Source organism: Coregonus clupeaformis, chromosome 27 (assembly GCF_020615455.1).
Source record: "Coregonus clupeaformis isolate EN_2021a chromosome 27, ASM2061545v1, whole genome shotgun sequence".
In the NCBI taxonomy this organism is placed as follows: Eukaryota; Metazoa; Chordata; class Actinopteri; order Salmoniformes; family Salmonidae; genus Coregonus; species Coregonus clupeaformis.
In genome coordinates this window covers 20,565,759-20,591,985 of record NC_059218.1, presented here as the reverse complement: position 1 = coordinate 20,591,985, position 26,227 = coordinate 20,565,759, and the positions used below count along the sequence as shown (strand labels likewise).

The following is a 26,227-nucleotide window of genomic DNA, read 5'->3' as shown; positions in this document are numbered from 1 at the left end:
AAAGGAGAACAAATGAAGAAAGAGAGATAGTGTTAGCAGAGGGAATTAATGAAGAATGAAGAATGTGAGGGACAGAGAGAGAGGAGAAGGAGAAATAATGGCATTTTTCATTGAGGGAACAAGTCCATCAATAAAAGCTATTGCTGGTTGTGTATATGTGTGTGTGTTTGTGCGTGTGTCTGTGTGCGTGTGTGTGTGTGTCGCTGACAGTCCTCACCCTGCGCAGACAGCTCCAGTGGCGACTCAAATTCGATGGAGTAAGGCCTCATCAGGTTCTTCAACTTCTGGAACAGCTGTTGGCCAAAGATAAGAACAGACACCAATTAATCCTCCAGCCTGGCTCTCCCTCCTCACCAGGGGGGCCTGGACCTCGAAAGGACCCAGCTCCAAGCTTTTAGGCTATGGCAAACTCCGCATTCATCCAAGATGGGTGACAGGAAGGGCAAATGAGAGAGAGAGAGAGAGTGTCTGTGTCTGTGTCTGTGTCTGTGTGTGTGTGTGTGTGTGTGTGTGTGTGTGTGTGTGTGTGTGTGTGTGTGTGTGTGTGTGTGTGTGTGTGTGTGTGTGTGTGTGTGTGTGTGTGTGTGTGTGTGAGTGTGTGTGTGTGTGTATGAGAAAATGTTTCAAAGGCACCCAGTGATTGCCAGTCTCTGTGCTTTGCTTCTTCTGTATAAACAACATGATGCTGTACTCTGTGATGACACTCTGAGGAACACACTTCTTTCATACTCGCCGTTGGAGACTTGCGCTCGGGGAGAATCAAATAATTAACTCATCTGTAATTTAATGGGCTCTAGAAGCGCTGGCTGACAACTCTCATTTTGGGAGCCTTTGCTTTAGTTTTTTATTGAAGCTAGCTTGATTTCTCTTCATCGAGCACAATGGTCTCAACTCAGCAGCAAGCCCATCCTAGCTGTTTTTCTGCCAATCTGTCTCCCAGTAAAAACACCCTGCCAATACACATAGAATGCTAATGTACTGGGGGTAATGAGTCAAGGCCAAGAGGGAGAATTCTAAGAACCAGATTCCCAGATCCTGAATTCTGAGGATACGAGTACTTGAAGTGTAAATGATGATGCATCACCCAGTCAATATGTCAAATCAAAATCAAATCAAATGTTGTTGGTCACATACATATAATTAGCAGATGTTATTGCGGGTGTAGCGAAATGCTTGTGTTCCTAGCTCCAACAGTGCAGTAGTATCTAACAATTCACAACAATACACACATCTAAAAGTAAACGAATGGAATTAAGAAATATATAAATACTAGGACGAGCAATGTCGGAGTGGCATTGACTAAAACACAGTAGAATAGAATACAGTATTTACATATGAGATGAGTAAAGCAGTATGTAAACATTATTAAAGTGACTAGTGTTCCATTATTAAAGTGGCCAGTGATTCCAAGTCTATGTATATAGTTCAGCAGCCTCTAAGGTGCAGGGTTGAGTAACTGGGTGGAAGCCGGTTAGTGATGGCTATTTAACAGTCTGATGGCATTGAGATAGAAGCTGTTTTTCAGTCTCTCTGTCCCAATGTTTATGCATCTGTACTGACCTCGCCTTCTGGATGATAGCGGGGTGAATAGGCCATGGCTCGGGTGGTTGATGTCCTTGATGATCTTTTTGGCCTTTCTGTGACATCGGGTGCTGTAGGTGTCCTGGAGGGCAGGCAGTGTGCCCCCAGTGATGCGTTGGGCAGACCGCACCACGCTCTGGAGAGCCCTGCAGTTGCAGGCAGTGCAGTTGCCGTACCAGGCGGTGATACAGCCCGATAGGATGCTCTCAATTGTGCATCTGTAAAAGTTTGTGAGGGTCTTAGGGGCCAAGCCAAATGTATTCAGCCTCCTGAGGTTGAAGAGGTGCTGTTGCGTTTTCTTCACCACACTGTCTGTGTGGGTGGACCATTTCAGATTGTCAGTGATGTGTACGCCGAGGAACTTGAAGCTTTCCACCTTCTCCACTTCGGTCCCGTCTATGCGGATAGGGGCGTGCTCCCTCTGCAGTTTCCTGAAGTCCATGATCAGCTCCTTCGTTTTGTTGACGTTGAGGGAGAGGTTATTTTCATGGCCCTCACCTCCTCCCTGTAGGCTGTCTCGTCATTGTTGGTAATCAGGCCTACTACTGTTGTGTTGTCTGCAAACTTGATGACTGAGTTGGAGGCGTGCGTGGCCACGCAGTCATGGGTGAACAAGGAGTACAGGAGGAGGCTGAGCACGCACCCTTGTGGGGCCCCTGTGTTGAGGATCAGCGAAGTGGAGGTGTTGTTTCCTTACTTCACCACCTAGGGGCGGCCCGTCAGGAAGTCCAGGACCCAGTTGCACAGGGCGGGGTTCAGACCCAGGGCCCCGAGATTAATGATGAGCTTGGAGGGTACTATGGTGTTGAAGGCTGAACTATAGTCAATGAACAGCATTCTGACATAGGTATTCCTCTTGTCCAGATGAAATAGTGCAGTGTGCAGAGCGATGGCGATTGCATCGTCTATGGATTTATTGGGGCGGTAAGCAGATTGAAGTGGGTCTAGGGTGTCAGGTAAGGTAGAGGTGATATGATCCTTAACTAGCCTCTCAAAGCACTTCAAGCGCTACCGTTCAAAAGTTTGGGGTCACTTAGAAATGTCCTTGTTTTCGAAAGAAAAGCCATTCTTTTGTCCATTAAAATAACATCAAATTGATCAGAAATACAGTGTAGACATTGTTAATGTTGTAAATGGCTATTGTAGTGGAAACGTATGATTCTTAATGGAATATCTCATATGCGTACAGACGCCCATTATCAGCAACCATCAGTCCTGTGTTCCAATGGCACATTGTGTTTGCTAATCCAAGTTTATCATTTTAAAAGGCTAATTGATCATTAGAAAACCCTTTTGCAATTATGTTAGCACAGCTGAAAACTGTTGTGCTGATTAAAGAAGCAATAAAACTGGCCTCCATGTGACTAGTTGAGTATCTGGAGCATCAGCAATTGTGGGTTCGATTACAGGATCAAAATGGCCAGAAACAAATAACTTTCTTCTGAAACGCATCAGTCTATACTTGTTCTAAGAAATGAAGGCTATTCCATGCGAGAAATTGCCAAGAAACTGAAGATCTCATACAACGCTGTGTACTACTCCCTTCACAGAACAGCACAAACTGGCTCTAACCAGAATAGAAAGAGGAGTGGGAGGCCCCGGTGCACAACTGAGCAAGAGGACAAATACATTAGAGTGTCTAGTTTGAGAAACAGACGCCTCACAGGTCCTCAACTGGCAGCTTCATTAAATAGTACACGCAAAACAACAGTCTCAACGTCAACAGTGAAGAGGCGACTCCGGGATGCTGACCTAGGCAGAGTTGCAAAAAAAAGACTGGCCAATAAAAAGAAAATATTAAGATGGACAAAAGAACACACACTGGACTTTTTCTTTGCAACTCTGCCTAGGTCAGCATCCCGGAGTCGCCTCTTCTGTTATGATTTAACTGGATAGAACCCAAATGCAGACAAGTACACCAAGCCAGAGAAGTTTTAACAGGTTTATTATAATGTTCAATAGTCCAGGTTTCCAATAAATGGGGAAGAGCAAGTCCAGGTTACAGTGAGGGTACAGATCCAGGTCAGGGCAGGTGTGGTACCGTAATGTCCTAGTGTCCGTGGGGAGTCCAAAGGAGAGGTCCGATAGTGGAGAGCAGGATGGTGGTGGCAGGAGTGAAGCGGAGGCAGGAGTCAGGTTCCAAATATCTGTGGCACAGGAGAAAAAGTAAATAAACAGTCCAAAAAAACACAAGAGCGAAAACAGACAGGTTGAGTCGGCAGCGAGACTAACATGGTTGTCTTGACTATGATCTGACGATGAGTGGCAAGTTTGACCGGGTCTTAAAGGGCTGAGGTGATTATGGTGAATGAGCTGCAGCTGGAACCCTGACTCCCGCACACCAGACTTCACTCCTGCAATCAAGGACAAACAGAGGGGAGGGGAAGAGCAGAGAGAGAGCTACCTAGCAGCAGTAGGCCTAACAGTACCCCCTCTCACGGACGCCACCTGGCGGCCGACAGGGTTTATCGGGATGTAACCGATGAAATTCACGGACCAGAGCAGGATCCACAATGAAGCTCCTGGGCACCCAGGAACGTTCCTCAGGACCATAACCCTCCCAATCCACCAGGTAATGGAAACCACGACCCCGGCGGCGAACATCCAGAAGTCGCCGGACAGTGTAGACAGGACCCCCACCCACGATCCGGGGCGGAGGAGGGGGACGAGAGGGCGGGCACAGAGGGCTGACAGACACAGGCTTGATCTGGGATACATGAAAAGTGGAATGAACCCGTAGGGAGGCAGGAAGCTGTAGCTTAACCGCGCAGGGGTTAACAATAGACAGTATCTTGAACGGTCCTATAAAACGCGGCGCCATCTTCTTAGATTCTACTTTCAATGGAAGATCACGTGACTTAAGCCATACCTCTTGACCAGGAGAGTAACCGGGAGCCTGGGACCGGTGACGGTTGGCTTGCCTCTGCATGTATGACGAAGCTCGGGACAGAGCTACCCTGGCCTTCCTCCAGACCTTGAAGCAGCGGCGCATGTGGGACTGCACCGAGGGTACCGCCAGTTCCCTCTCTTGAGAAGGGAACAGGGGAGGTTGATAACCCAGAGCACACAGAAAGGGGAGACAAACCAGAGGAAGCGTTAGTCAAGGTGTTATGAGCATATTCCACCCAGGGGAGCATGGAGCTCCAAGACCCAGGGTTAGACCCTGTGACACAGCGGAGAGCGGTCTCCATCTCCTGGTTCGCTCTCTCGGCTTGCCCGTTGGTCTGGGGGTGATATCCAGAGGACAGGCTGGATGTGATGCCCAAAGCTTTACAGAAAGCTTTCCATACCTGGGAGACAAACTGGGGACCCCTGTCGGAGACAATATCAGTGGGCAGACCATGAGAGCGGAACACATGTTCAACCAAAATATCAGCCGTCTCTCTGGCAGTGGGCAGTTTAGGTAGGGCCAAAAAATGAGCAAACTTAGAAAAACGATCAATCACAGTAAGAATGACAGTCTTTCCAGACGAGGGGGAAGTCCAGTGACAAAATCCAAAGCAATGTGGGACCAGGGCCGACTGGGTATTGGCAGAGGTCGTAGATGACCAGCGCTGGCCTGGGTGGAGTTCTTACTTCGTGCACAGACCGTACAAGCAGCAATGAAGGCTCGAGTGTCCGCCTCCATCCTGGGCCACCAGAACTTCCGTCGCACAAAGTCAAGGGTCCGAGTAACTCCAGGGTGACAGGTAAGGGGAGACGAGTGAGCCCACTGAAGTACCTGGGAGCGAACAGACTCAGGGACAAACAACCGGTTAGGAGGACCGCTCCCAGGGTCAGCTTGATGATGTTGAGCCTGTCTAACAATCCCTTCGATGTCACATGTAATGGCCGCAATACTGCAGGTAGGAGGCAAGATGGGTTCAGGGTTACTACCAGTATCAACAGCAGAATGAACACGAGACAGGGCGTCAGGCTTGACGTTGCGTGACCCAGGACGGTAAGACAGAGAAAAATTGAATCTCCCAAAAAATAGTGCCCACCTGGCTTGACGGGGATTGAGCTGCTTAGCTGACTGGATGTATGCCAGATTCTTGTGATCCGTCCAAACGATGAAGGGTTGTTCCGCCCCCTCCAACCAATGCCGCCACTCCTCGAGAGCCAGCTTAACGGCGAGCAGTTCACGATTGCCAACATCATAATTCCTCTCTGCCTGAGAAAGCTTCCGTGAAAGAAAAGCACAGGGATGCAGTTTGTTATCTTCAGGAAAACGTTGTGACAAAACCGCACCTACCCCAGTGTCGGATGCATCCACCTCCACGACAAACTGGCGGTCTGGGTCCGGCTGCATCAGAATGGGAGCCGAGGCGAAGCGATGTTTCAGTTCTTCGAACGCTGATTCGGCCCCTTCATTCCAAGCGAACGGTAGTGAGATGGAGGTGAGAGCGGTGAGTGGTGCCGCAATGCGGCTGTAGTCCTTGATGAACCTCCTGTAGAAGTTCGCAAACCCCAGGAATCGTTGAAGTTGTTTGCGGGTGGAGGGGGCTGGCCAGTCCGTGACTGCAGAGATCTTAGCTGGGTCCATCCGCAACTCCCCCTGAGCGATTATGTAACCCAAAAAAGAGGTCTCAGACACATGAAATTCACATTTCTCCATCTTCACAAATAGTTTGTTCTCCAACAACCTTTGCAACACCTGGCGCACATGTAGTTCATGTTCCTGGGAGGACTCTGAGAAAATCAGGATATCATCCAGATAGACAAAAACAAAACGATTCAACATGTCCCGAAGGACATCATTCACGAGTGCCTGAAAAACAGCAGGGGCATTAGACAAACCAAAAGGCATGACCAGATACTCAAAATGTCCCAAGGGTGTGTTGAAGGCAGTCTTCCATTCATCACCTTTACGAATGCGCACCAGGTGATACGCATTTCGTAGATCAAGTTTCGTAAAGATGGTAGCACCATGAAGGAGGGGAAAAGCAGAATTAATCAAAGGCAGAGAATACTTGTTCTTAATGGTGATATTGTTAAGTCCACGGTAATCAATACAGGGTCTGAGGGTCTTATCCTTCTTAGCAACAAAAAGAATCCTGCTCCTACAGGTGACGAGGAAGGACGCATAATACCTGCCGCCAAGGAGTCCCGAATGTAGTTCTCCATAGCCTCCGTCTCCGGCCGGGAGAGATTGTACAGGCGACTGCTGGGGAGCGGGGCTCCTGGCTGGAGGTCAATGGCGCAGTCATAAGGCCGGTGAGGAGGAAGAGAAGTAGCTCTGTGTTTGCAGAAAACGGATGCCAGGTCATGATACGCGTCAGGAACAGCAGAAAGATCCATGGACTCCAGTGGAGGTTGAGGCACAGTACTGGCAGGAGTCTGAGCAGAACACAAACAATTCACATGACAAAAAGTGCTCCATGAAACAATGCTACCTGTCACCCAATCAATGTGTGGATTGTGTCTTATGAGCCAGGGGATACCAAGGACCAGGGGGTCTGTGGGCAGTCGATAATATGGAATTGAATGTTCTCCTGATGATTTCCCGACACTCTAAGACACACAGGAACAGTCTGATGGGTAATACGGGTCAACAATTGTCCATTTAGACCCTTAGCCTGCAGCGGACAGTCCATAGGAACAGTCTCCAAATCCATCTGTTGAGCCCACTCTCTATCCAAAAAGCTTTTCGTCGGCACCAGAGTCAATCAGCGCACTAACCGAGAAATTCTGAGACTGCCACTGGAGGGATGCCTGGAGCAGAATGCGGGGAGAAGAGGAAGAATCCGCTGCTCGGCTCACCAAAACTTCTCCCATTAATGATGAGCCGGGCCTTTTCCCGGACGAACTGGGCAGGAAGGAACGAAATGACCAGCTTCTCCACAATACAGGCAGACCCGAGCCTGAATACGACGTGCACGCTCCTCTGAGGACAACCGTGCACGACCCACCTCCATGGCTTCGGGTTCAGTGCTCCTCGTATCGACTCGGGAAGACACGGCTTTCTCCGTAGGGAAGATGCAGGGAGGAGTTTGTTGATGACAGACACTCCTCTCCCGGCGGCGCTCCCCGAATCCGATTATCCAACCTGATAGTGAGTGAAATAAGATTATCCAGCGTAGGCGATTCATCATATGACACCAATTCATCCTTTAAAGTCTCAGACAAAGCATTGATGAACACTCCTTGTAATGCCTCGTCATTCCAACCACTCACTGCTGCTAAAGTCCGAAACTCCACTGCCATCTCCGCCACACTACGAACCCCCTGCCGAAGAGAAAACAACCGTTTCGCAGCCTCCTTGCCTCGTACGGGGTGGTCAAAACCTTCCTCATCTCCGTGGTGAAGGCCACGTAAACGTTGCAAATGTCCGACTGACTCTCCCAGACCGCGGATCCCCAGGCACGAGCGGAACCGCTAGTAGAGTTGATAAGGTAGGCAATACGGGCTCTTTCTGAGGCGTAGGTGAGGGGCTGTTGTTCAAACACTAACGAGCATTGAGTCAAAAACTCGCCACAGGTTCCCATGTTCCCGTCATAGCGCTCTGGAGCAGGAACAAAAGGCTCTCTGATCTGGGCTGAAGGGGTAGTAAGGGCAGACACTTGATTGGTGAGTAATTGAACCTGATTAAGCAGCACCTGACTGTCCTCAGCAATCGTCTTAAACAGGGTATCATGTCGGCCAAGTAAAATGCCCTGATTGGCTATGGCAGTCCAAATTTGAGTGCACTCTGGGGTGGTATCCGAGCTACTGTCTGCTGGGTTCATGTTGGTCAGATCATACTGTTATGATTTAACTGGATAGAACCCAAATGCAGACAAGTACACCAAGCCAGAGAAGTTTTAACAGGTTTATTATAATGTTCAATAGTCCAGGTTTCCAATAAATGGGGAAGAGCAAGTCCAGGTTACAGTGAGGGTACAGATCCAGGTCAGGGCAGGTGTGGTACCGTAATGTCCTAGTGTCCGTGGGGAGTCCAAAGGAGAGGTCCGATAGTGGAGAGCAGGATGGTGGTGGCAGGAGTGAAGCGGAGGCAGGAGTCAGGTTCCAAATATCTGTGGCACAGGAGAAAAAGTAAATAAACAGTCCAAAAAACACAAGAGCGAAAACAGACAGGTTGAGTCGGCAGCGAGACTAACATGGTTGTCTTGACTATGATCTGACGATGAGTGGCAAGTTTGACCGGGTCTTAAAGGGCTGAGGTGATTATGGTGAATGAGCTGCAGCTGGAACCCTGACTCCCGCACACCAGACTTCACTCCTGCAATCAAGGACAAACAGAGGGGAGGGGAAGAGCAGAGAGAGAGCTACCTAGCAGCAGTAGGCCTAACATCTTCACTGTTGACGTTGAGACTGGTGTTTTGCGGGTACTATTTAATGAAGCTGCCAGGCGGATTACCAGGACGTGTACTCCGAGCATGCGCTGACCAACTGGCAAGTGTCTTCACTGACATTTTCAACATGTCCCTGACTGAGTCTGTAATACCAACATGTTCCAAGCAGACCACCATAGTCCCTGTGCCCAAGGACACTAAGATAACATGCCTAAATTACTACCGACCTGTAGCACTCACATCTGTAGCCATGAAGTGCTTTGAAAGGCTGGTCATGGCTCACATCAACACCATTATCCCAGAAACCCTAGACCCACTCCAATTTGCATACCGCCCCAACAGAGCATAATTACTTTCCCATTGTTCCTCAACTGTAGTGTATGATATACAATTTTCTAGCTCTGAGTCTCTACTTTTATCCAATGTAAAAAACACAATTTCAAATTTAGCTACATAAGACCGAATCGAGCCGGTCGGTCACAAATTTGCTTTGTTAAAATCCCCAGCTACAATAAATGCGGCCTCAGGATATGTGGTTTCCAGTTTGCATAAAGTCCAGTGTGGTTCCTTGAGGGCCGTCGTGGTATCGGCTTGAGGGGGGATATACACGGCTGTGACTATAACTGAAGAGAATTCTCTTGGGAGGTAATACGGTCGGCATTTGATTGTAAGGTATTCTAGGTTGGGTGAACAAAAGGACTCAAGTATCTGTATGTTATCACAATCACACCATGAGTAGTTAATCATGAAACATACAACCCCGCCTTTCTTCTTCCCGGTGAACTGAGAACCCAGCTGGCTGTATGGATGGGGACATGAGAGAGCCATGATTCCATGAAACAGAGTATGTTACAGTCCCTGATGTCTCTCTGGAAAGTGTGCCCGCCTCCTGAGTCGGACTAGAAGTCCACTCCGAATACCTCTTCTCCGCCGGCGGCGTCTTGGAGCAGCCTCTGGGATAAGTTCAATTGCCCTTGGGGGTACGAACAAAGGATCCAATTAGGGAAAGTCGTATTCCTGCTCGTAATGCTGGAGAGTTACCGCCGCTCTGATATACAAAAGTTATTTCTGGCTGTATGTAATAATGTAAGAAATAACACCAAAAAAAAAAAAATACTGCAAAGTTGCTTAGGAGCTAGAAGCAGAGCTTCCATGTCTGTCGGCGCCATTCTACGTCATTTTAATAAATGTAAGCTGTATTCTGAGAAGGCTTTTAGATCTTCTCAGAGTGTGTCCAGTGGAGCAGCAACCATGACCTGACTAACACTGAGAGGGGGAGGAGTGGAGAGGAAGTGTGGAGAGGAGGAGTGGAGAGGAGGAGGGGAGAGGAGGAGTGGAGAGGAAGTGTGGAGAGGAGGAGGGGAGAGGAGGAGGGGAGAGGAGGAGGGGAGAGGAGGAGTGGAGAGGAGGAGTGAAGAGGAGTGGATGTTCTAACTGTCACAGCTGATTAGTTCTGCATCTCTCTCACACATATGCATGCACAAGCACACGCTCAGGCACACACACGCACACACTCCTCACATACACCTACGCACACATATTCATGAAACAACAAAAAAAAACGTCAGCCAGGCACTACAGTACGATACAGAAACCAAGGTCACATATGTGTTTTCACCATCATATATGTATAAAGTGCACACGATCACTTTCATAACCTGTGACATCACATGTCTGTTTCAGTGGGCTCTAGAACCCCAGTCAGACACATAAAGAGAGAGGAGACAGCCAGGAAGAGGGCAGAGCAGAGCCTGGGAGACTAGATGGAGGGCTCTGGGGATGTGAGGGCTGTTTGTAATGCTTATGCAGACAGTGAGCCTGGCCCTGCATGTGCTGTACACTCCCCTTAACATCTTTACAACACAGAGACACCAGAGAGCACTTCACATTCATGTAACCAACGATGCCAAGCACTTTGGCAGACACAACAGAAGCCCACAGAGTTGTGTCAGCACTGGCCCCATGTGGATTTATGAGAGTGTGTGTATGTGTGTGTGTGTGTGCCTGTATGTGTGTGTCTAAGTGGACAATGGCATAGCAGCCTCTCCCCTGTCACAGTTACTTGGCCCCTGTGCCCCTCTGCTAAAACTCAGGATGAGATAATGGACTCTTACAGGTAAGAGGGAGAGAAGTAGGGAGAGAAGTAGGGAGAGATGAGGGAGAGAAGTAGGGAGAGAGGAGGGAGAGAAGATGGAGAGAAGTAGGGTGAGAGGACGGAGAGAAGGAGGGAGAGAAGTAGGGAGAAAGGAGGGAGAGAAGTAGGGAGAGAGGAGGGAGAGAAGTAGGGAGAGAGGAGGGAGAGAAGTAGGGAGAGAAGGTGGGAGAGAAGTAGGGAGAGAGGAGGGATAGAAGTAGTGAAAGAGGAGGGAGAGAAGGAGGGAGAGAAGTAGGGAGAGAGGAGGGAGAGAAGTAGGGAGAGAAGGAGGGAGTGGAAGTAGGGAGAGAGGAGGGAGAGTGAGGGAGAGAAGTAGGGAGAGAGGAGGGAGAGAAGTAGGGAGAGAATGAGGGAGAGAGGAGGGAGAGAAGTAGGGAGAGAAGGAGGGAGAGAAGTAGGGAGAGAGGAGGGAGAGAGGAGGGAGAGAAGGAGGGAGAGAAGTAGGGAGAGAAGGAGGGAGAGAAGTAGGGAGAGAGGAGGGAGAGAGGAGGGAGAGAAGGAGGGAGAGAAGTAGGGAGAGGAGGGAGAGGGGAGGGAGAGAAGGAGGTAGAGAGGGAGGGAGAGAAGGAGGGAGAGAAAAGAAAAAGAGAGATTCTTTACCCTCTTCATATATTCTTAGCAAGGAGCCATGATAAGTCACATAAAGTACAGTGTGTGTGTTTTAGTGAGAAGTGTAGTGTACCTTCTCTCCATTGGGGTTTCCCAGGACGTAGCATCCCATAATGTGGATGAGGTTGGGTTCAGGGTTTACTTTGCTCATAAACCGACTCAGCCTCCTCCAGAACCTATTGTAGGAGGATAACATGGTTCAGTTACACCAATACTGCTACTCTAACAGTACTAACAGAGAGACAGTTACTGTATGGATGCGTCCCAAATGACACCCTATTACCTATGTAGTGCACTACTTTTGACCAGGGCCCATAGGGACCTTAGGGCTCTGGTCAAAAATAGTGCACTGTATAGGGAAAAGGGTTCCACATAGTCAAAAGTTGTGCACACTAAATGCAATACAGTGCCATTTGGGACACATCCAGGTACTGTATGAGAAGTATGGCTGCTGTATGAAGAGTATGACTGATGACACTAACTGGCTCATGTCCTCTTCTTTCTCCACCTTGGCGAATGTGGCCACTTTATTCTTCAACAGGTACAGATGCCCTGGACCTCCCTATAAGAAACCCACTGCTTTTCAAGTTCTCAGTCAAGATACAAACCAACACCACTAATTGGCACTCACATAAAAACACAATTAGCCCCTCCACTTCAGAGTTATAAATTGCTAATTGAGGTGTTATCTATCTTCCCACTGGGATTGACATCATTCAACCTAACAAGCGTTTTCTTTTGTTCTTTCATAATCATCGGCATCTCTCTCTCTCCCCTTTCTTTCTCTCTCTCTACTTTCTCCTATCTCACCTGACAGAAGATGAGCATCCTCCAGATTTTGCTGCCTCTCCTGTAGGCTGTTAGCTTCTTCTCGATCTCCTCTGTGAAGAGAGAGAAAGAGAGAGGGGCTAGAGAGAGGGACAGGGAGTACAGTAAAAACAGAATTTCCCCACACAAAAAGCCAGCAGTATGGAACACTGCATTATTCTCACAAACATGGATTCCATCCCAAATGGCACACTAGTCCCTACATAGTGCACTACTTTTGACCAGAGCCCATCAAAAAAGTAGCACACTATATGGGGAATAAGGTGGCATTTGGGACTGATAAAGACAAAGTCACATAAAGTACGGTTTACCTACCGAGGATATCATCAAACGTAGCATGTTCATGGTCCTGGAGATACAGAGATATGATATCCACTCAATATCCATTCACTGAATATTATACATGATAATTTATTTATCATCTGTGCATGCAGACACATAGAGAACAAGTTGATGGTGTCATGTGTGTGTGTGTGTGTGTGTTTGTGTGTGTGTGTGTGTGTGTGTGTGTGTGTGTGTGTGTCAAAGACCAAAGCAAAGCAGTTGGCTAGGCACTGCTCTGTTTCAGCTGTTGTGGACAGCCTAGCTGTCTGGAGAAAAATGGGCTTTCTTTATCCTTGAGTGTCCATGCATACAGGGACCTTTGAGATGTTTGGATCCTTCTAGAAATGTAAATGTGATTTGTGGATCCAAATAAAGTATTTAAAATGTGTGCGTGTGTGCATTTGATCAGAAATGCTTGGACTCACATAGAGGATGGGGATGATTGAGGGGTCATCCCTGCGGATGATGGTGGGAACGTACTCCGCCTTGGGGACTTTGGAGGAGATCAGCTGAGAGATGGAGAAAGAAGAGATAAGAAGAAGGAAGGAAGAGAAAGGAGAGTCACATGCACTTCTCTCTCTCTCTGTTGTGTTCTGTCTCTAAACCAATGCCTGCTGGGCCCTTAACATTCATTATTCATACTAGTATGTCTGTGTAGCCAAGATGCATTACTCATCTCATATGTATATACTGTATTCTATACTATTCTACTGTATCTTAGTCTATGCCGCTCTGACATTGCTTGTCCATGTATTTATTTCTATATTCTTAATTACATTGCTTTACTTAGATTTAGTCCCCTGTAGCTCAGTTGGTAGAGCATGGCGCTTGCAACGCCAGGGTTGTGGGTTCGTTTCCCACAGGGGGCCAGTATGAAAATGTATGCACTCACTAACTGTAAGTCGCTCTGGATAAGAGCGTCTGCTAAATGACTAAAATGTAAATTTGTGTGTATTGGGTATATGTTGTGAAATTGTTAGATATTAGTTGTTAGATATACTGCACTGTCGGAGCTAGAAACACAAGCATTTCGCTACACCCGCAATAACATCTACTAAACATGTGTATGTGACCAATAAAATGTGTTTTGATTTGATTTGATTTGGTCTTTACTGGCATCCAAAAGGGTTTGAGTCAATTCCACTTTATTTCAGTCTGTTAAGGATCTAAAAATAGCCCATTGATTTCTATATGTTTTATTTTCTTCCAAGCCTAATTTCCATTTATGTGTTGAATAATCACAACAACCTTGCCATTCCAACTCAGTAAACATAGTTTCGGAAATAACAGACCTAGGGCAACAGCACTTTTTTTTGGGGGGGGCACTCTTCAGGCAGACAACTCTCCCAACAAATCACAACTTTGGGTAGGCATGGCTTTTAAATAATCCCCTCGGAAACATGACAGAGGCGGACACAATGCGGACACAGATAGCTAGGCAAATTTAAACCACAGCCAGTCAGTGGTGTTAAGCTTGTAACGGTAACGTCATGGCGCATACACTCATTGAAAATATCCCCCGCGAGCTCCATCAGCTAGCTAACGGAATTGTTTACGGCAGGACATGAATGGATAGGGCTCTGGACGGATTCCCGGCACACGTACCAACTATGCCCTTTCTACACCGGAATTTTGCAACCCTAGTCCCTCACCATGATTTTGGGTGGGATGAAGTCGTCTCCCTCACAGGCCAGTCTCTCCATCTCCCTCTCCTCCTCCCAGTCTAGCTCCTCACGCTCCCCCTCATCCAGGGTCCCACACGAGGCAGGCAGGTCTCCACCTAACCCCCCGACACAAAGAGCAGGCACACCGTCAGAGAAAGAGAGAGAGGGGGGAGGAGACGGGAGAGAGATGGGACGAGAGGAGGGGAGACAGGGAGTAAGAGAGGGGGGCGGGAGAGGAAGGGAAGAGCAAGAGAGGCAGGGAGAGGGGGATGGAGGGCAGGAAAGAGGCAGACAGGGAAAGCAAGCAATGAAATAATAGTGGAAGAAAGAGAAAGGCATACGGAGGGAGAGAGAGTGGAATGGAGTGAGAAAGGTGGCAATAGAAAGTGACAGTGAGGCACAAAGACGTGAAGTGACAGAGAATAAGAACCTTCCAGATGAATAGGAGGAAGAAAAGGAAGAAACAAAGGAACATAGTCTCGTCAAAAAGGACAGAAGAAAATGTATGAGTAGGATACTGCGAGGTAAAAAGGAGAATGAGAAAGGTGATAGGGTAGAGCAATAGATTGTGTCAATCATTAACTGTCAGAGAAGGAGAGAAATACATGACACAAATAGACTTTTAAAATGTCATCAACAGTAACCTGTCAGAGACACGGTGGCACAAAGTAGATGGAAAAACAGAAACAAACACACTAACATTCAAAAACGACAGAGAAAAACACATGCCGACACACACACACACACACACACACACACACACACTCCCAGACCTGTGCTTGACACACTCCCAGACCATTTGAGACAAATACTCACAGAGAAAGCGAGAGAGCATCACAAACTTTGAGACAGACCCAAGGTCAGAGGAAGACAGACAGTGTCAGAATCAACAGCAGAGACAGCTGATTAGTGTGTGGTTGTGTGAATGTGTGTACTTTATCATAAATGCTTTTCAATGCTTAATGCATCAGCATCAGGGTTGGGGTCAATTCTATTTTAATTCCAGTCAGTTCAGAAAGTAAACCAAATTCCAATTCAAAATGTTCCTCAATGAAAAGCATGGAAGAGAATTGGAATTGGAATTGACTGGAAATGAAATGGAATTGACCACCACAACCCTGTCCAGCATACTTGTACTAGTGTATGAGTGTGTTCGTCTGTGTGTGTGCCCAGTTTTTGAGTGTCTGAGTGAGTGTGTATAGTAATGTGTGTTACTGTATTGACTCACTGTCTCTGGGGTCATGTGGAGAATCATTCTTGACAGGGGTGGGATCACTCCAGGAGCGGTTGAAACTCATCGCTCTACGCTCGGCAAATGCTAGTGCAAGTGGAGAGAGAGAGTCACACAGCCACACACCATACACACACCCTGAACACATACACCCTGAACACCCAACCCAACACACACCGCACATGGTCTGTTGTATCCACACACAAGCAAGCACACATACGCACACGTAACACCATTGCTCCTCTCCAAAGGACACACTGGGTGGGTGAGTTGTGGCTAGGTGCAACATGACCAGCCTCACAAATGAGAGACTGGGGAGATCTCCCATTCGTTAGCTTAACGTCTCACATATCCAGCAGCAACTTGCATATCCAGACCACCTAAGCCTAAACACCAGCATAAACACACACACACGTAGGTTCATCAAACGTGTGCCAACACACACACACACACACACAATCACCGGTGCACAACGGCATGCCACACACCGATACACACATCACACACAAGGCCATGCATAATCCCAGGCATGCATTAACACAAAGTCAACAAAACACAAAACCACTGATGGGGGGCGGACATGTTGGGAGAACACACAGCACATAGTGACACTGTGACTCACTCTGTGCCTTCATCCTCCTGCTGCCCACCATTCTAAGATGCTTCCGGAAGTTCCTGTGGGCAGATTGGGCATGAGGAGAAAGGGCGATGGGGAGAGAGGGAGGAGAAAAAGAAGGGAAGACAGTCAAAATCATTTAGAGAAAGAAGTTAATTAATAAGGGAAAGAGAGTGGCTGTGTCCGAAATGGCACCCTAAATAGTGTACTACTTTTGATACCCACAGGACAACAGCACTATGAAAAGTAGTGCACTATATAGGGAATAGGCTGCCATAATAAGATAAAAAGTGACAGAGACGTTGTAAGGGATCGGGGGTTGGCTGGGTCTAGACAGAGTCTGACACTTCCCTGATCTACAGAGAGGGGGAGTCATCAGACTCGATCTGGTTCACCTGAGTTCTGAGCACACCTGTCAGTAATTAGTGTAGGATATAAGGTGTGCTCAGAAGCTCAGTCGGTGCGAGGTATTGTTCCATTGTGACTTGCTAAGCGTTTTGTTCCGAGAGAGAGAGAGAGAGAGAGAGAGAGAGAGAGAGAGAGAGAGAGAGAGAGAGAGAGAGAGAGAGAGAGAGAGAGAGAGAGAGAGAGAGAGAGAGAGAGAGTGTTTGTTGTTTTTGTTTACCCGTGTATCCGACCTGTGCCTTGTTGTTTGACTCCCCGTATTGCTTAATCCTCTGCTTGTCTATCCCAGTGATTACCGTACTCTGATCCTGTGCCTGTGCCCTCGACTACGACTACGCCCGCTCCCTTGGTACCTTTGCCTGTCTCTGCCTGGCCCGGTTTTGACCACAGCCCGCCCGACCACGATTGAGCTATTACCTTGTCTGTACTCTAATAAAGCATCGCAATTCTGCGATTGGATCTTACCACTCTGTCCGAGTATTCATTACAGAATACCTCGCCATTACCATGGATCCAGCGGAATTACAGAGGCGATGGGAGATACAAGAGAAACGGATGGATGAACTCCTGCAGCTACTCAACGCTGGTGCGGCTGAGGGCACCACCCCGAGCACGGTCAGTCCTCGTCATGCACCTCCGATTTCTCTACCGACAAGGTATGACGGGGAACCTGGCAAATGTCAGGGGCTTCTACTCCAGACGTCCCTGTATATGTCGTATAATCGTACGATGTTTCCCGATGACCGTAGCAGGGTGGATTTCATGATTTCTCTGCTAACGGGAAGAGCACTGGATTGGGCTACTGCGCTTTGGACAGCTGAGGTCCCCGAGTTGAATGCGGAAGTTCAGTTCAAGAGGCTGTTCCAAGAGGTGTTCGACCACCCAGTATCTGGGCGTAGTGTGGGAGACCAACTATGCGAACTTCAGCAGGGCCGTCGCACAGTAGCCGACTACGCTTTAGAGTTCCGTACTATAGCAGCCGGTAGCGGATGGAGCGAGACTGCTTTGCTCACCGTTTTCCGAAGAGGGCTGCGCAAAGAAGTACAGACTGAGTTGGCTTGTCGGGGAGATATCACTGCGCTACATGAGTTTATCAACATAGCCATCTCTATTGGTAATCTTATAGTGCAACATAAGGTATCCACAGTCCGGGAGCCCTCGGTCACTGGTCCTACGCAATCGACAGAGCGGAGGAGAGAATCTGAGGAGGAACCTATGCAACTGGGACGGTCACCCCTACAAGGTTCGGTGAGACAACAACGTCGGCAAGACGGACTATGCCTGTATTGTGGTCAGTCGGGTCATTTCGTTCGTCAATGTCCGGTACGACCAAACCGTAACCCAGGATATCGCCTCGGAACTGCCAAACCGGTGAGTGAGACTCAAGGGTTCAACATTACAGCTAAACAAATGTATGTGCCAGTTACCTTATCTGTCGGAGAGAAAGTGCGCAGGTTGGAGGGTCTTATTGATTCCGGAGCGGCTGCCAGTTTTCTGGATATGGGTCTCGCTGAGGAATTGGGAGTTCAACTTATCCCAATTCAACCTCCCCTGCGAGTCAACGCGCTAGACGGTGAGCCCATGGGCACTGGGTTCATTACGCACCGTACGGAGGTGATCAAGTTACAAGTGGGCTCCATACACCATGAGGACATCATTTTGTTCATCATCTCCGCTCCACGAGAGCCGCTAGTTCTCGGCCACCCCTGGCTCGTCACCCATGATCCGGTCATCTCCTGGAAATCTGCCGATATCACTGCTTGGAGTGAGGTATGTAGGGCAGAGTGCCTCAAGTTACCTTGCAAAATGTCTACTGTGGAGGATGCGCAGGGTGCGGTGTCTACTGTTGTTCCAACAGAATACCAGGATTACGCGCAGGTGTTCTCCAAGGAGAGGGCTACCGTATTACCACCTCATCGGGCCTGGGACTGCGCGGTTGAGCTGCTATCCGGGGCTACACCTCCTCGTGGAAGAATCTACCCGTTGTCACAGCCGGAACGAGAATCGATGAGCAAGTATATTGATGAGGCGCTACAGCAAGGGGCCATTCGCCCATCTACGTCTCCCGCCGCATCCAGTTTTTTCTTCGTGAAGAAAAAGGATGGCGGACTGCGTCCTTGTATAGACTATCGAGGTTTGAACGATATTACCATAAAAAATCGTTACCCCCTTCCTTTGATCCCAGCAGCCCTCGAGCAGGTGGGGCAGGCCTCTATCTACAGTAAACTGGACCTCAGGAGTGCGTACAATCTGGTGCGCATTAGAGAAGGGGATGAATGGAAGACCGCCTTCATCACACATCGAGGACACTATGAATATTGTGTCATGCCCTATGGATTTACCAACGCGCCCTCAGTATTCCAGGCGTTCATGAATGACATTTTCAGGGACATGATTGATCGCTTTGTTATAGTGTACATTGATGACATCCTAATCTATTCTAACTCTCTGAGTGAACATGTGTCCCATGTACGACAGGTTCTGGATCGGCTCCTACACCATTCTCTGTTCGTGAAGGCAGAAAAGAGTGAATTCCATGTCACGACGATTTCCTTCCTTGGGGCCATACTCACTCCCGACGGGGTTAAACTGGATGAATCCAAGGTACAAGCGGTACAAGACTGGCCTCAACCCCAGACGGTGAAAGAGCTCCAGAGATTCTTAGGGTTTGCCAATTACTATAGACGGTTCGTGCGTAATTTCAGCACCACCGCAGCTCCCCTGTCGGCGATGACCAGCTACAAGGGTCGCAGTCTGAACTGGACGGAGGGGGCAGTGCGTGCGTTTGAGACGTTGAAACAACGCTTTACCACCGCTCCTATTTTATGTCAGCCGGACCCTACCTTGCCGTTTATCGTGGAAGTGGACGCCTCGGAGGTTGGAGTGGGAGCCGTGTTATCCCAACGCCAAGGTGAGCCGCCTAAATCACGACCCTGTGCTTTCTTTTCAAAGAAACTGAATTCGGCCGAGCAGAACTACGACGTGGATAATTGCGAACTACTGGCGGTGAAGTTAGCACTGGAGGAGTGGAGACATTGGTTGGAGGGAGCAGAGCATCCGTTCCAAGTGCTCACGGACCACCGCAACCTGGAGTATCTTCACAGTGCTAAACGACTGAACTCCCGACAGGCAAGGTGGTCTTTATTCTTCAACCGTTTCCGATTCACTGTCTCTTATATCCCCGGGTCCAAGAATGGTAAGGCGGACGCGCTTTCCCGACGGTTCGAGCGCGTGGAAAGACCCGTGGAACCAGAACCTATCCTCCCCATGAGTTGCCGTGCTGGTCCTGTGAGGTGGGCTATCGATGACACTATTCAGGAGAGCCTACAATCGGAACCAGCCCCTCCAGAAACCCCGGTGTCAAAGGTGTTTGTACCAGCTCCGCTTCGACCTCAACTGATGGAATGGTGCCACACGTCGCTGGGATCTGGTCATCCCGGAATCACCTGAACTACACGACTCATCAGCCAAAAATACTGGTGGGATTCCCTCACAGATGACGTCAGAGACTATGTCTTATCCTGTCCAGTATGTGCTCAGTCCAAGGTACCTCGTGCACTACCGGAGGGTAAGCTGATGCCATTGCCAACTCCTCAACGACCCTGGTCGCACATTGCAATGGACTTTGTTACAGATCTACCAGAATCAGAGGGCCATACTGTAATTCTCGTGGTCATCGATCGCTTCTCCAAGATGTGCCGGTTAGTACCCATGACCCGTTTGCCTAACGCCACTCAGATGGCTGAGACTATGTTTACCAGGTGTTCCGGCAGTTTGGTGTCCCGGAGGATATTGTTTCCGACCGGGGACCCCAGTTTGTATCCCGGGTATGGAAGGCCTTCTGCGAACGCTTGGGCATCTCGGTTAGCCTAACCTCCGGATATCATCCCCAGGCCAATGGGCAGACAGAACGGCTCAACCAGGAAATTGGGAAATATCCACGGAAACAATGTTCGCGGCAGCCGCAAGAGTGGAGCCGATTCCTTCCTTGGGTAGAGTATGCTCAGAACTCACTAATTCACACCTCCCTATGCCTAACGCCCTTCCAGTGTGTTCTAGGGTATCAACCACCCCTGTTCCCGTGGGATGCCGCATCAGGGATGGTACCGGCGGTGGACGAGTGGTTCCGTCGGAGTGCGCAGGTCTGGGAGACAGCCCATCAACATCTCAGTCAGGCCTCACAACAGCAAAAGACCTACGCCGACCGATGCCGGAGACCTACTCCCACTTATCAACCCGGGCAACGAGTGTGGCTGTCTACCCGGGACCTGCGGTTCCGACGGAGCTGCAAGAAGCTTCAACCCAGGTACATCGGGCCTTTTAAGATACTGAGACGTATTAACCCTGTCACCTACCGTCTGTTACTTCCCCGACACTACAGGATAACCCCTACGTTCCACGTCTCCCTGTTGAAACCTGTCCACTATAGCCCGATGTACCCCCCAATCGCTCAACAACCTACTACACCACCTTTGGAGGATGAACAGGACACCACCTATACAGTCCACGAGATACTGGAGTCAAGACGGAGACGAGGGGGCATCGAATATCTCGTGGACTGGGAGGGATATGGACCTGAGGAACGGTCCTGGGTCCCTGCTAAGGACATACTGGATCCCGCTCTCAAGACCACTTTCCACGCTGAACACCCAGATTATCCAGGGACCCCGACCCAGAGGAAGACCACCCGGTAGAGGTAGAAGGCCGTCAGGAGCCGGCCCTGGGGAGGGGGATACTGTAAGGGATCGGGGGTTGGCTGGGTCTAGACAGAGTCTGACACTTCCCCGATCTACAGAGAGGGGGAGTCATCAGACTCGATCTGGTTCACCTGAGTTCTGAGCACACCTGTCAGTAATTAGTGTAGGATATAAGGTGTGCTCAGAAGCTCAGTCGGTGCGAGGTATTGTTCCATTGTGACTTGCTAAGCGTTTTGTTCCGAGAGAGAGAGAGAGAGAGAGAGAGAGAGAGTTTGTTGTTTTTGTTTACCCGTGTATCCGACCTGTGCCTTGTTGTTTGACTCCCCGTATTGCTTAATCCTCTGCTTGTCTATCCCAGTGATTACCGTACTCTGATCCTGTGCCTGTGCCCTCGACTACGACTACGCCCGCTCCCTTGGTACCTTTGCCTGTCTCTGCCTGGCCCGGTTTTGACCACAGCCCACCCGACCACGATTGAGCTATTACCTTGTCTGTACTCTAATAAAGCATCGCAATTCTGCGATTGGATCTTACCACTCTGTCCGAGTATTCATTACAGACGTGCCTAACAAAAATTCATTAAAGATTTACGATTGAACTCTTTCGTAATTTAGATCCGTCAGGTGAGTGTTTTAAGTAACGGGAAAATTCAACTGCTACTGCATACCCTATAGCATCTGTCACCTGTTGCTACTGTATATTCAACACCACTGCCCTTTGCCAGAAGTTTCTGACCAGACGTAGAGATGTTTCAACCTGTTTGCTTTAGTAGCCTAGATCAAAAACAGAAAATTCATTGATCAGTTTAAAGTGTTTAGGCTTGTAACGATCCCGGCAGTCTGAGTCGGGTCCTGTCTGGTGACCAGTGTTTTGGGTTCGTAGTCTCCTGTTTCCCGAGGGTTCGGGAACGCTCCGGGGAGCTCTCTGGTTTTCCGCACCTGCATCCCGTCAGCAATCTGCACACCTGGCCCTCATCATCACCCTTTTTAGGCTCTGGCCAAACATCCAGTTCCTGCCGGATCGTTAGCCATGAACAGTAGGTGTTCTGTGAATCAGTTTAGAGTTTCTTGCGTGAGTTTTGTTGTTTTGTACTTTGTTGAGTTTTTGTGTCCTTACCTCCGTTTTTGTTCCACCTGCAGTCACACGTCCGGAACCTTCACCCCACCTCTGCCTGATGGTCGGCGGCTGCCGAGCCATCACTGGACCTTGTGCTGCACCCCCAACTACTCATCCACGCCGCCCGCTCTGTCCCTGGATTATTCTGCACCTTTGGTTGTATCTAAATAAACCCTCACCTTCGTTCAACTCTCCTTGTCCTGGTCTGCTTCTGGGTTCTGGCTGAGGGAACTGTGACAGAACGATCCGGCCAAATATGAACCCAGCGGACCTGGACTCTGTTCGCCATGCCATTACCCAGCAGGAGAAGACGTTGGGCCATCATAGCATGGTACTACAGGAGATCGCGTTGTCAGTTCGGAACCTTTCTACCGGCCTGACGGAGGTCCAGAACCAACGCCAGTGTCCGGTGGAGGACCCACTACCGGTTTCACCCATCTCGCCTGCCGCTTCTGAAGTTGTGTCCCTCCGTGAGCCCAAGGTTCCGACGCCGGATAAATATGAGGGGGAGCTGGGAAGATGCCGTTCCTTCCTTATGCAGTGTGGATTAGTGTTCGATCTACAGCCCTACTCTTATGCCACTGACAAGGCTAGGATAGCCTTTTTTGATTGAGTTGCTGCGTGGTCGAGCGCTGGAGTGGGCTTCAGCCGTTTGGGAACGACAGGATCCCTGCATGGCTTCATACCAGGGGTTCACGGCCGAGATGAGGAAGCTCTTCGACCATTCCGTCCGAGGGAGGGACGCAGCTAGGCGTCTGTTTTCTCTTCACCAAGGAACTCGCAGCGTGGCCGACTTCGTGATCGAGTTCAAGACGTTGGCTGTGGAGAGTGGATGGAACGAGGAGTCTTTGCAAGCGGCCTTTTACCAGGGCCTGTCGGAGCAGCTCAAGGATGAGTTGATCTCCTATCCGGAGCCTAGTGACCTGGACAGCTTGGTAGCCTTGTCTATTCGGGTGGATAATCGAGTCCGAGAGCGAAGGAGGGAGAAGCAATGGGTTCCGTCCAATCGATCAGCTTCTCAGTTCCCAGTCGGGTCGGGTGGTGGACCAGAACACGTCGATCATTCTCCACCACTAAGGATTAGTGGAGAGGACCTCTCTCCCGATTCTGAACCCATGCAAGTGGGGCGGCACGGGTTAACCAAGGAGGAGCGTCAACATAGACGTAAGACCAACTGCTGCCTCTACTGTGGTCGCTCAGGACATTACATCTCCACTTGTTCCCGGCGGTCGTCAAACTGCCCGGCTCGCTAAAGTTGGGAGGACTTTTAGCGAGCCAGTTTCAACCTCTCAGTACCTCTGTCAGACCCCGCTTCCCGGCTACCCTTGTTAACAGGAATCAGAGCTTAGCGCTTAACGCTTTTATCGATTCAGGTGCCGATGGAAGCTTTCTTGATGCCGAGTTGGTGGAACAGCTGGGGCTTTCCAAGGAGCAATTGCCGGAAGCCATTGAAGCGACCACTCTGAACGGCAGTAGTCTGGCACGTATCACGATGAGGACTGAACCGGTTAAGATGCGGTTGTCGGGGAATCATTCTGAGATGATTTCATTTTTCATTCTGCCGTCTTCCCATGTTCCTCTGGTCCTTGGATACCCCTGGCTGAAGGAACACAATCCCACGTTCGATTGGGTGACGGGCAAGGTAACGAGTTGGAGCCTTGATTGTCATGCTAACTGTCTCAAGACTGCCTGCCCCCATTCGGTTCCCAGTCAGGTGATTGAGGCTAAACCCCCAGATTTGTCCCTGGTTCCCGAGACATATCACGATTTGGGGGAAGTTTTCAGTAAGCAGAAGGCTCTGTCACTTCCTCCCCACCGACCATATGATTGTGCCATCAACCTGGTTCCTGGAGCTGTCTACCCCAAGGGAAGGTTATACAGTATCTCCCGACCTGAACGTGAGGCGTTGGAGACCTACATCAAGGAGTCCCTAGCTGCTGGTCTCGTTCGTCCCTCGTCATCACCCCTGGGGGCAGGATTCTTCTTTGTGGGAAAGAAGGATGGCTCTCTTCGACCGTGTATTGATTATCGGGGGTTGAATGACATCACGGTCAAGAACAAGTATCCCCTGCCCTTGATGAGTTCTGCCTTCGACTCCTTACAGGGTGCTACGGTGTTCACCAAGCTAGACCTACGCAATGCGTATCACCTGGTCCGGATCAGAGAGGGGGACGAGTGGTTGACGGGTTTCAATACACAGATGGGTCACTTGAGTATCAGGTGATGCCGTTTGGACTGACCAATGCTCCAGCGGTATTCCAGAGTATGGTGAACGACGTCCTGAGAGATATGATCGGTCTCTTCGTGTTTGTTTACCTGGATGACATTCTGATCTTCTCGAAGGAACCTTCCGACCACGTCCAGCATGTCCGGCAGGTTCTGCAGCGATTGTTGGAGAATCGCCTGTTCGTGAAGGCCGAGAAGTGCGAGTTTCACGCCCACACTACATCCTTTCTCGGGTACATCATCTCCAGGGGTGAGATTAGGATGGATCAGGAGAAGGTTAGAGCGGTTCTGGAATGGGCCCAGCCCGGTACGAGATTGCAACTCCAGAGATTTTTGGGGTTTGCGAATTTCTACCGCAGATTCATCCGGGATTACAGCCGTGTGGCCGCTCCATTAACTGCCTTGACTTCCAGTATCAGGACCTTCAAGTGGAATCCGGAGGCGGATCGAGCGTTTCTGGATTTGAAGAGGCGATTCACCAACGCACCGATTCTCTCTCAACCGGACACGGCCCGTCAGTTCGCCGTTGAAGTGGGCCGCGTCTGATGTGGGAGTTGGCGCCATCCTGTCGCAGCGATGCTCCACGGACAGTAAACTCCATCCCTGCGCCTACTACTCTCGTCGCCTTTCGCCTGCAGAGAGGAATTACGATGTGGGTAACCGGGAGCTTCTCGCGGTGAAACTTGCCTTGGAGGAGTGGCGCCACTGGTTGGAGGGCGGAGCAACCGTTTATTGTCTGGACTGACCACAAGAATCTTGCTTACGTGCAATCAGCTAAACGTCTCAACTCCCGTCAGGCCAGGTGGGCGTTGTTTTTCGGACGATTCAAGTTTGCCCTGACGTTCCGACCTGGATCTAAGAACGGCAAGGCGGACGCCTTGTCCCGGATGTTCTCCAAGACGGAGGAGAGTGGGTCCAAGACCGAGACTATTCTCCCCCGGAACTGCGTCGTGGGAGCAGTGATGTGGAAGATTGAGGAGGAGGTGCTGGCGGCCCTTCGGACTCAGCCCGGTCCCGGTAACGGTCCACCCGGTCGGTTGTTTGTGCCTGAGTCGGTTCGTCCTGCTGTCCTCAAATGGTCCCACGCCAGCAAGATGGCTTGTCACCCTGGCGTGGCTCGGACAATGGCGTTTTCTTCGCAGACGTTTTTGGTGGCCTGCCATGGCCGAGGATACTCGGGGTTTTGTTGCTGCCTGTCCAGTGTGTGCGCAGAATAAGAGTACCAATCGGCCCAGCTCTGGACTACTTCACCCCCTTCCTATTCCCCGGCGTCCATGGTCGCATCTGGCCCTGGACTTCGTCACGGGGTTGCCCGCTTCTGAGGGGAACACGGTCGTTCTGACTATCGTGGACAGATTCAGCAAGTTCGCCCACTTTGTGCCTATTGCCAAGCTTCCCTCTGCCTCGGAGACGTCCGAGATCCTGGTTAGGGGAGGTTTTCAGGGTCCACGGTTTGCCCAGTGATATCGTTTCCGACCGTGGCCCTCAGTTTACCTCTGCT

General features: G+C 49.7%; 1 protein-coding gene across 6 annotated transcripts in view; it reads right to left on the bottom strand.

Annotated features, from left to right (window-relative positions):
- Nucleotides 1-26,227, bottom strand: part of LOC121541607 (NMDA receptor synaptonuclear signaling and neuronal migration factor) — a 58,983-nt gene that overhangs the window by 5,222 nt on the left and 27,534 nt on the right. For 5 of the 6 annotated variants that reach the window (XR_005995776.1, XR_005995778.1, XR_005995777.1 and 2 more), the window contains exons 6-14: nucleotides 16,289-16,341; nucleotides 15,664-15,753; nucleotides 14,424-14,551; nucleotides 13,197-13,280; nucleotides 12,763-12,796; nucleotides 12,430-12,500; nucleotides 12,102-12,181; nucleotides 11,693-11,795; nucleotides 218-293 (exon numbers count right to left, since the gene is read on the bottom strand). Coding sequence is in view for 3 of the 6 variants with exons in the window: in XM_041850754.1 (XP_041706688.1) it covers nucleotides 218-293; nucleotides 11,693-11,795; nucleotides 12,102-12,181; nucleotides 12,430-12,500; nucleotides 12,763-12,796; nucleotides 13,197-13,280; nucleotides 14,424-14,551; nucleotides 15,664-15,753; nucleotides 16,289-16,341 (719 nt within the window). In the remaining 3 variants the exon portion in view is untranslated. The remainder of the gene's footprint in view (nucleotides 1-217; nucleotides 294-11,692; nucleotides 11,796-12,101; nucleotides 12,182-12,429; nucleotides 12,501-12,762; nucleotides 12,797-13,196; nucleotides 13,281-14,423; nucleotides 14,552-15,663; nucleotides 15,754-16,288; nucleotides 16,342-26,227) is intronic. The other variant, XM_041850757.1, reaches the window with a different exon arrangement.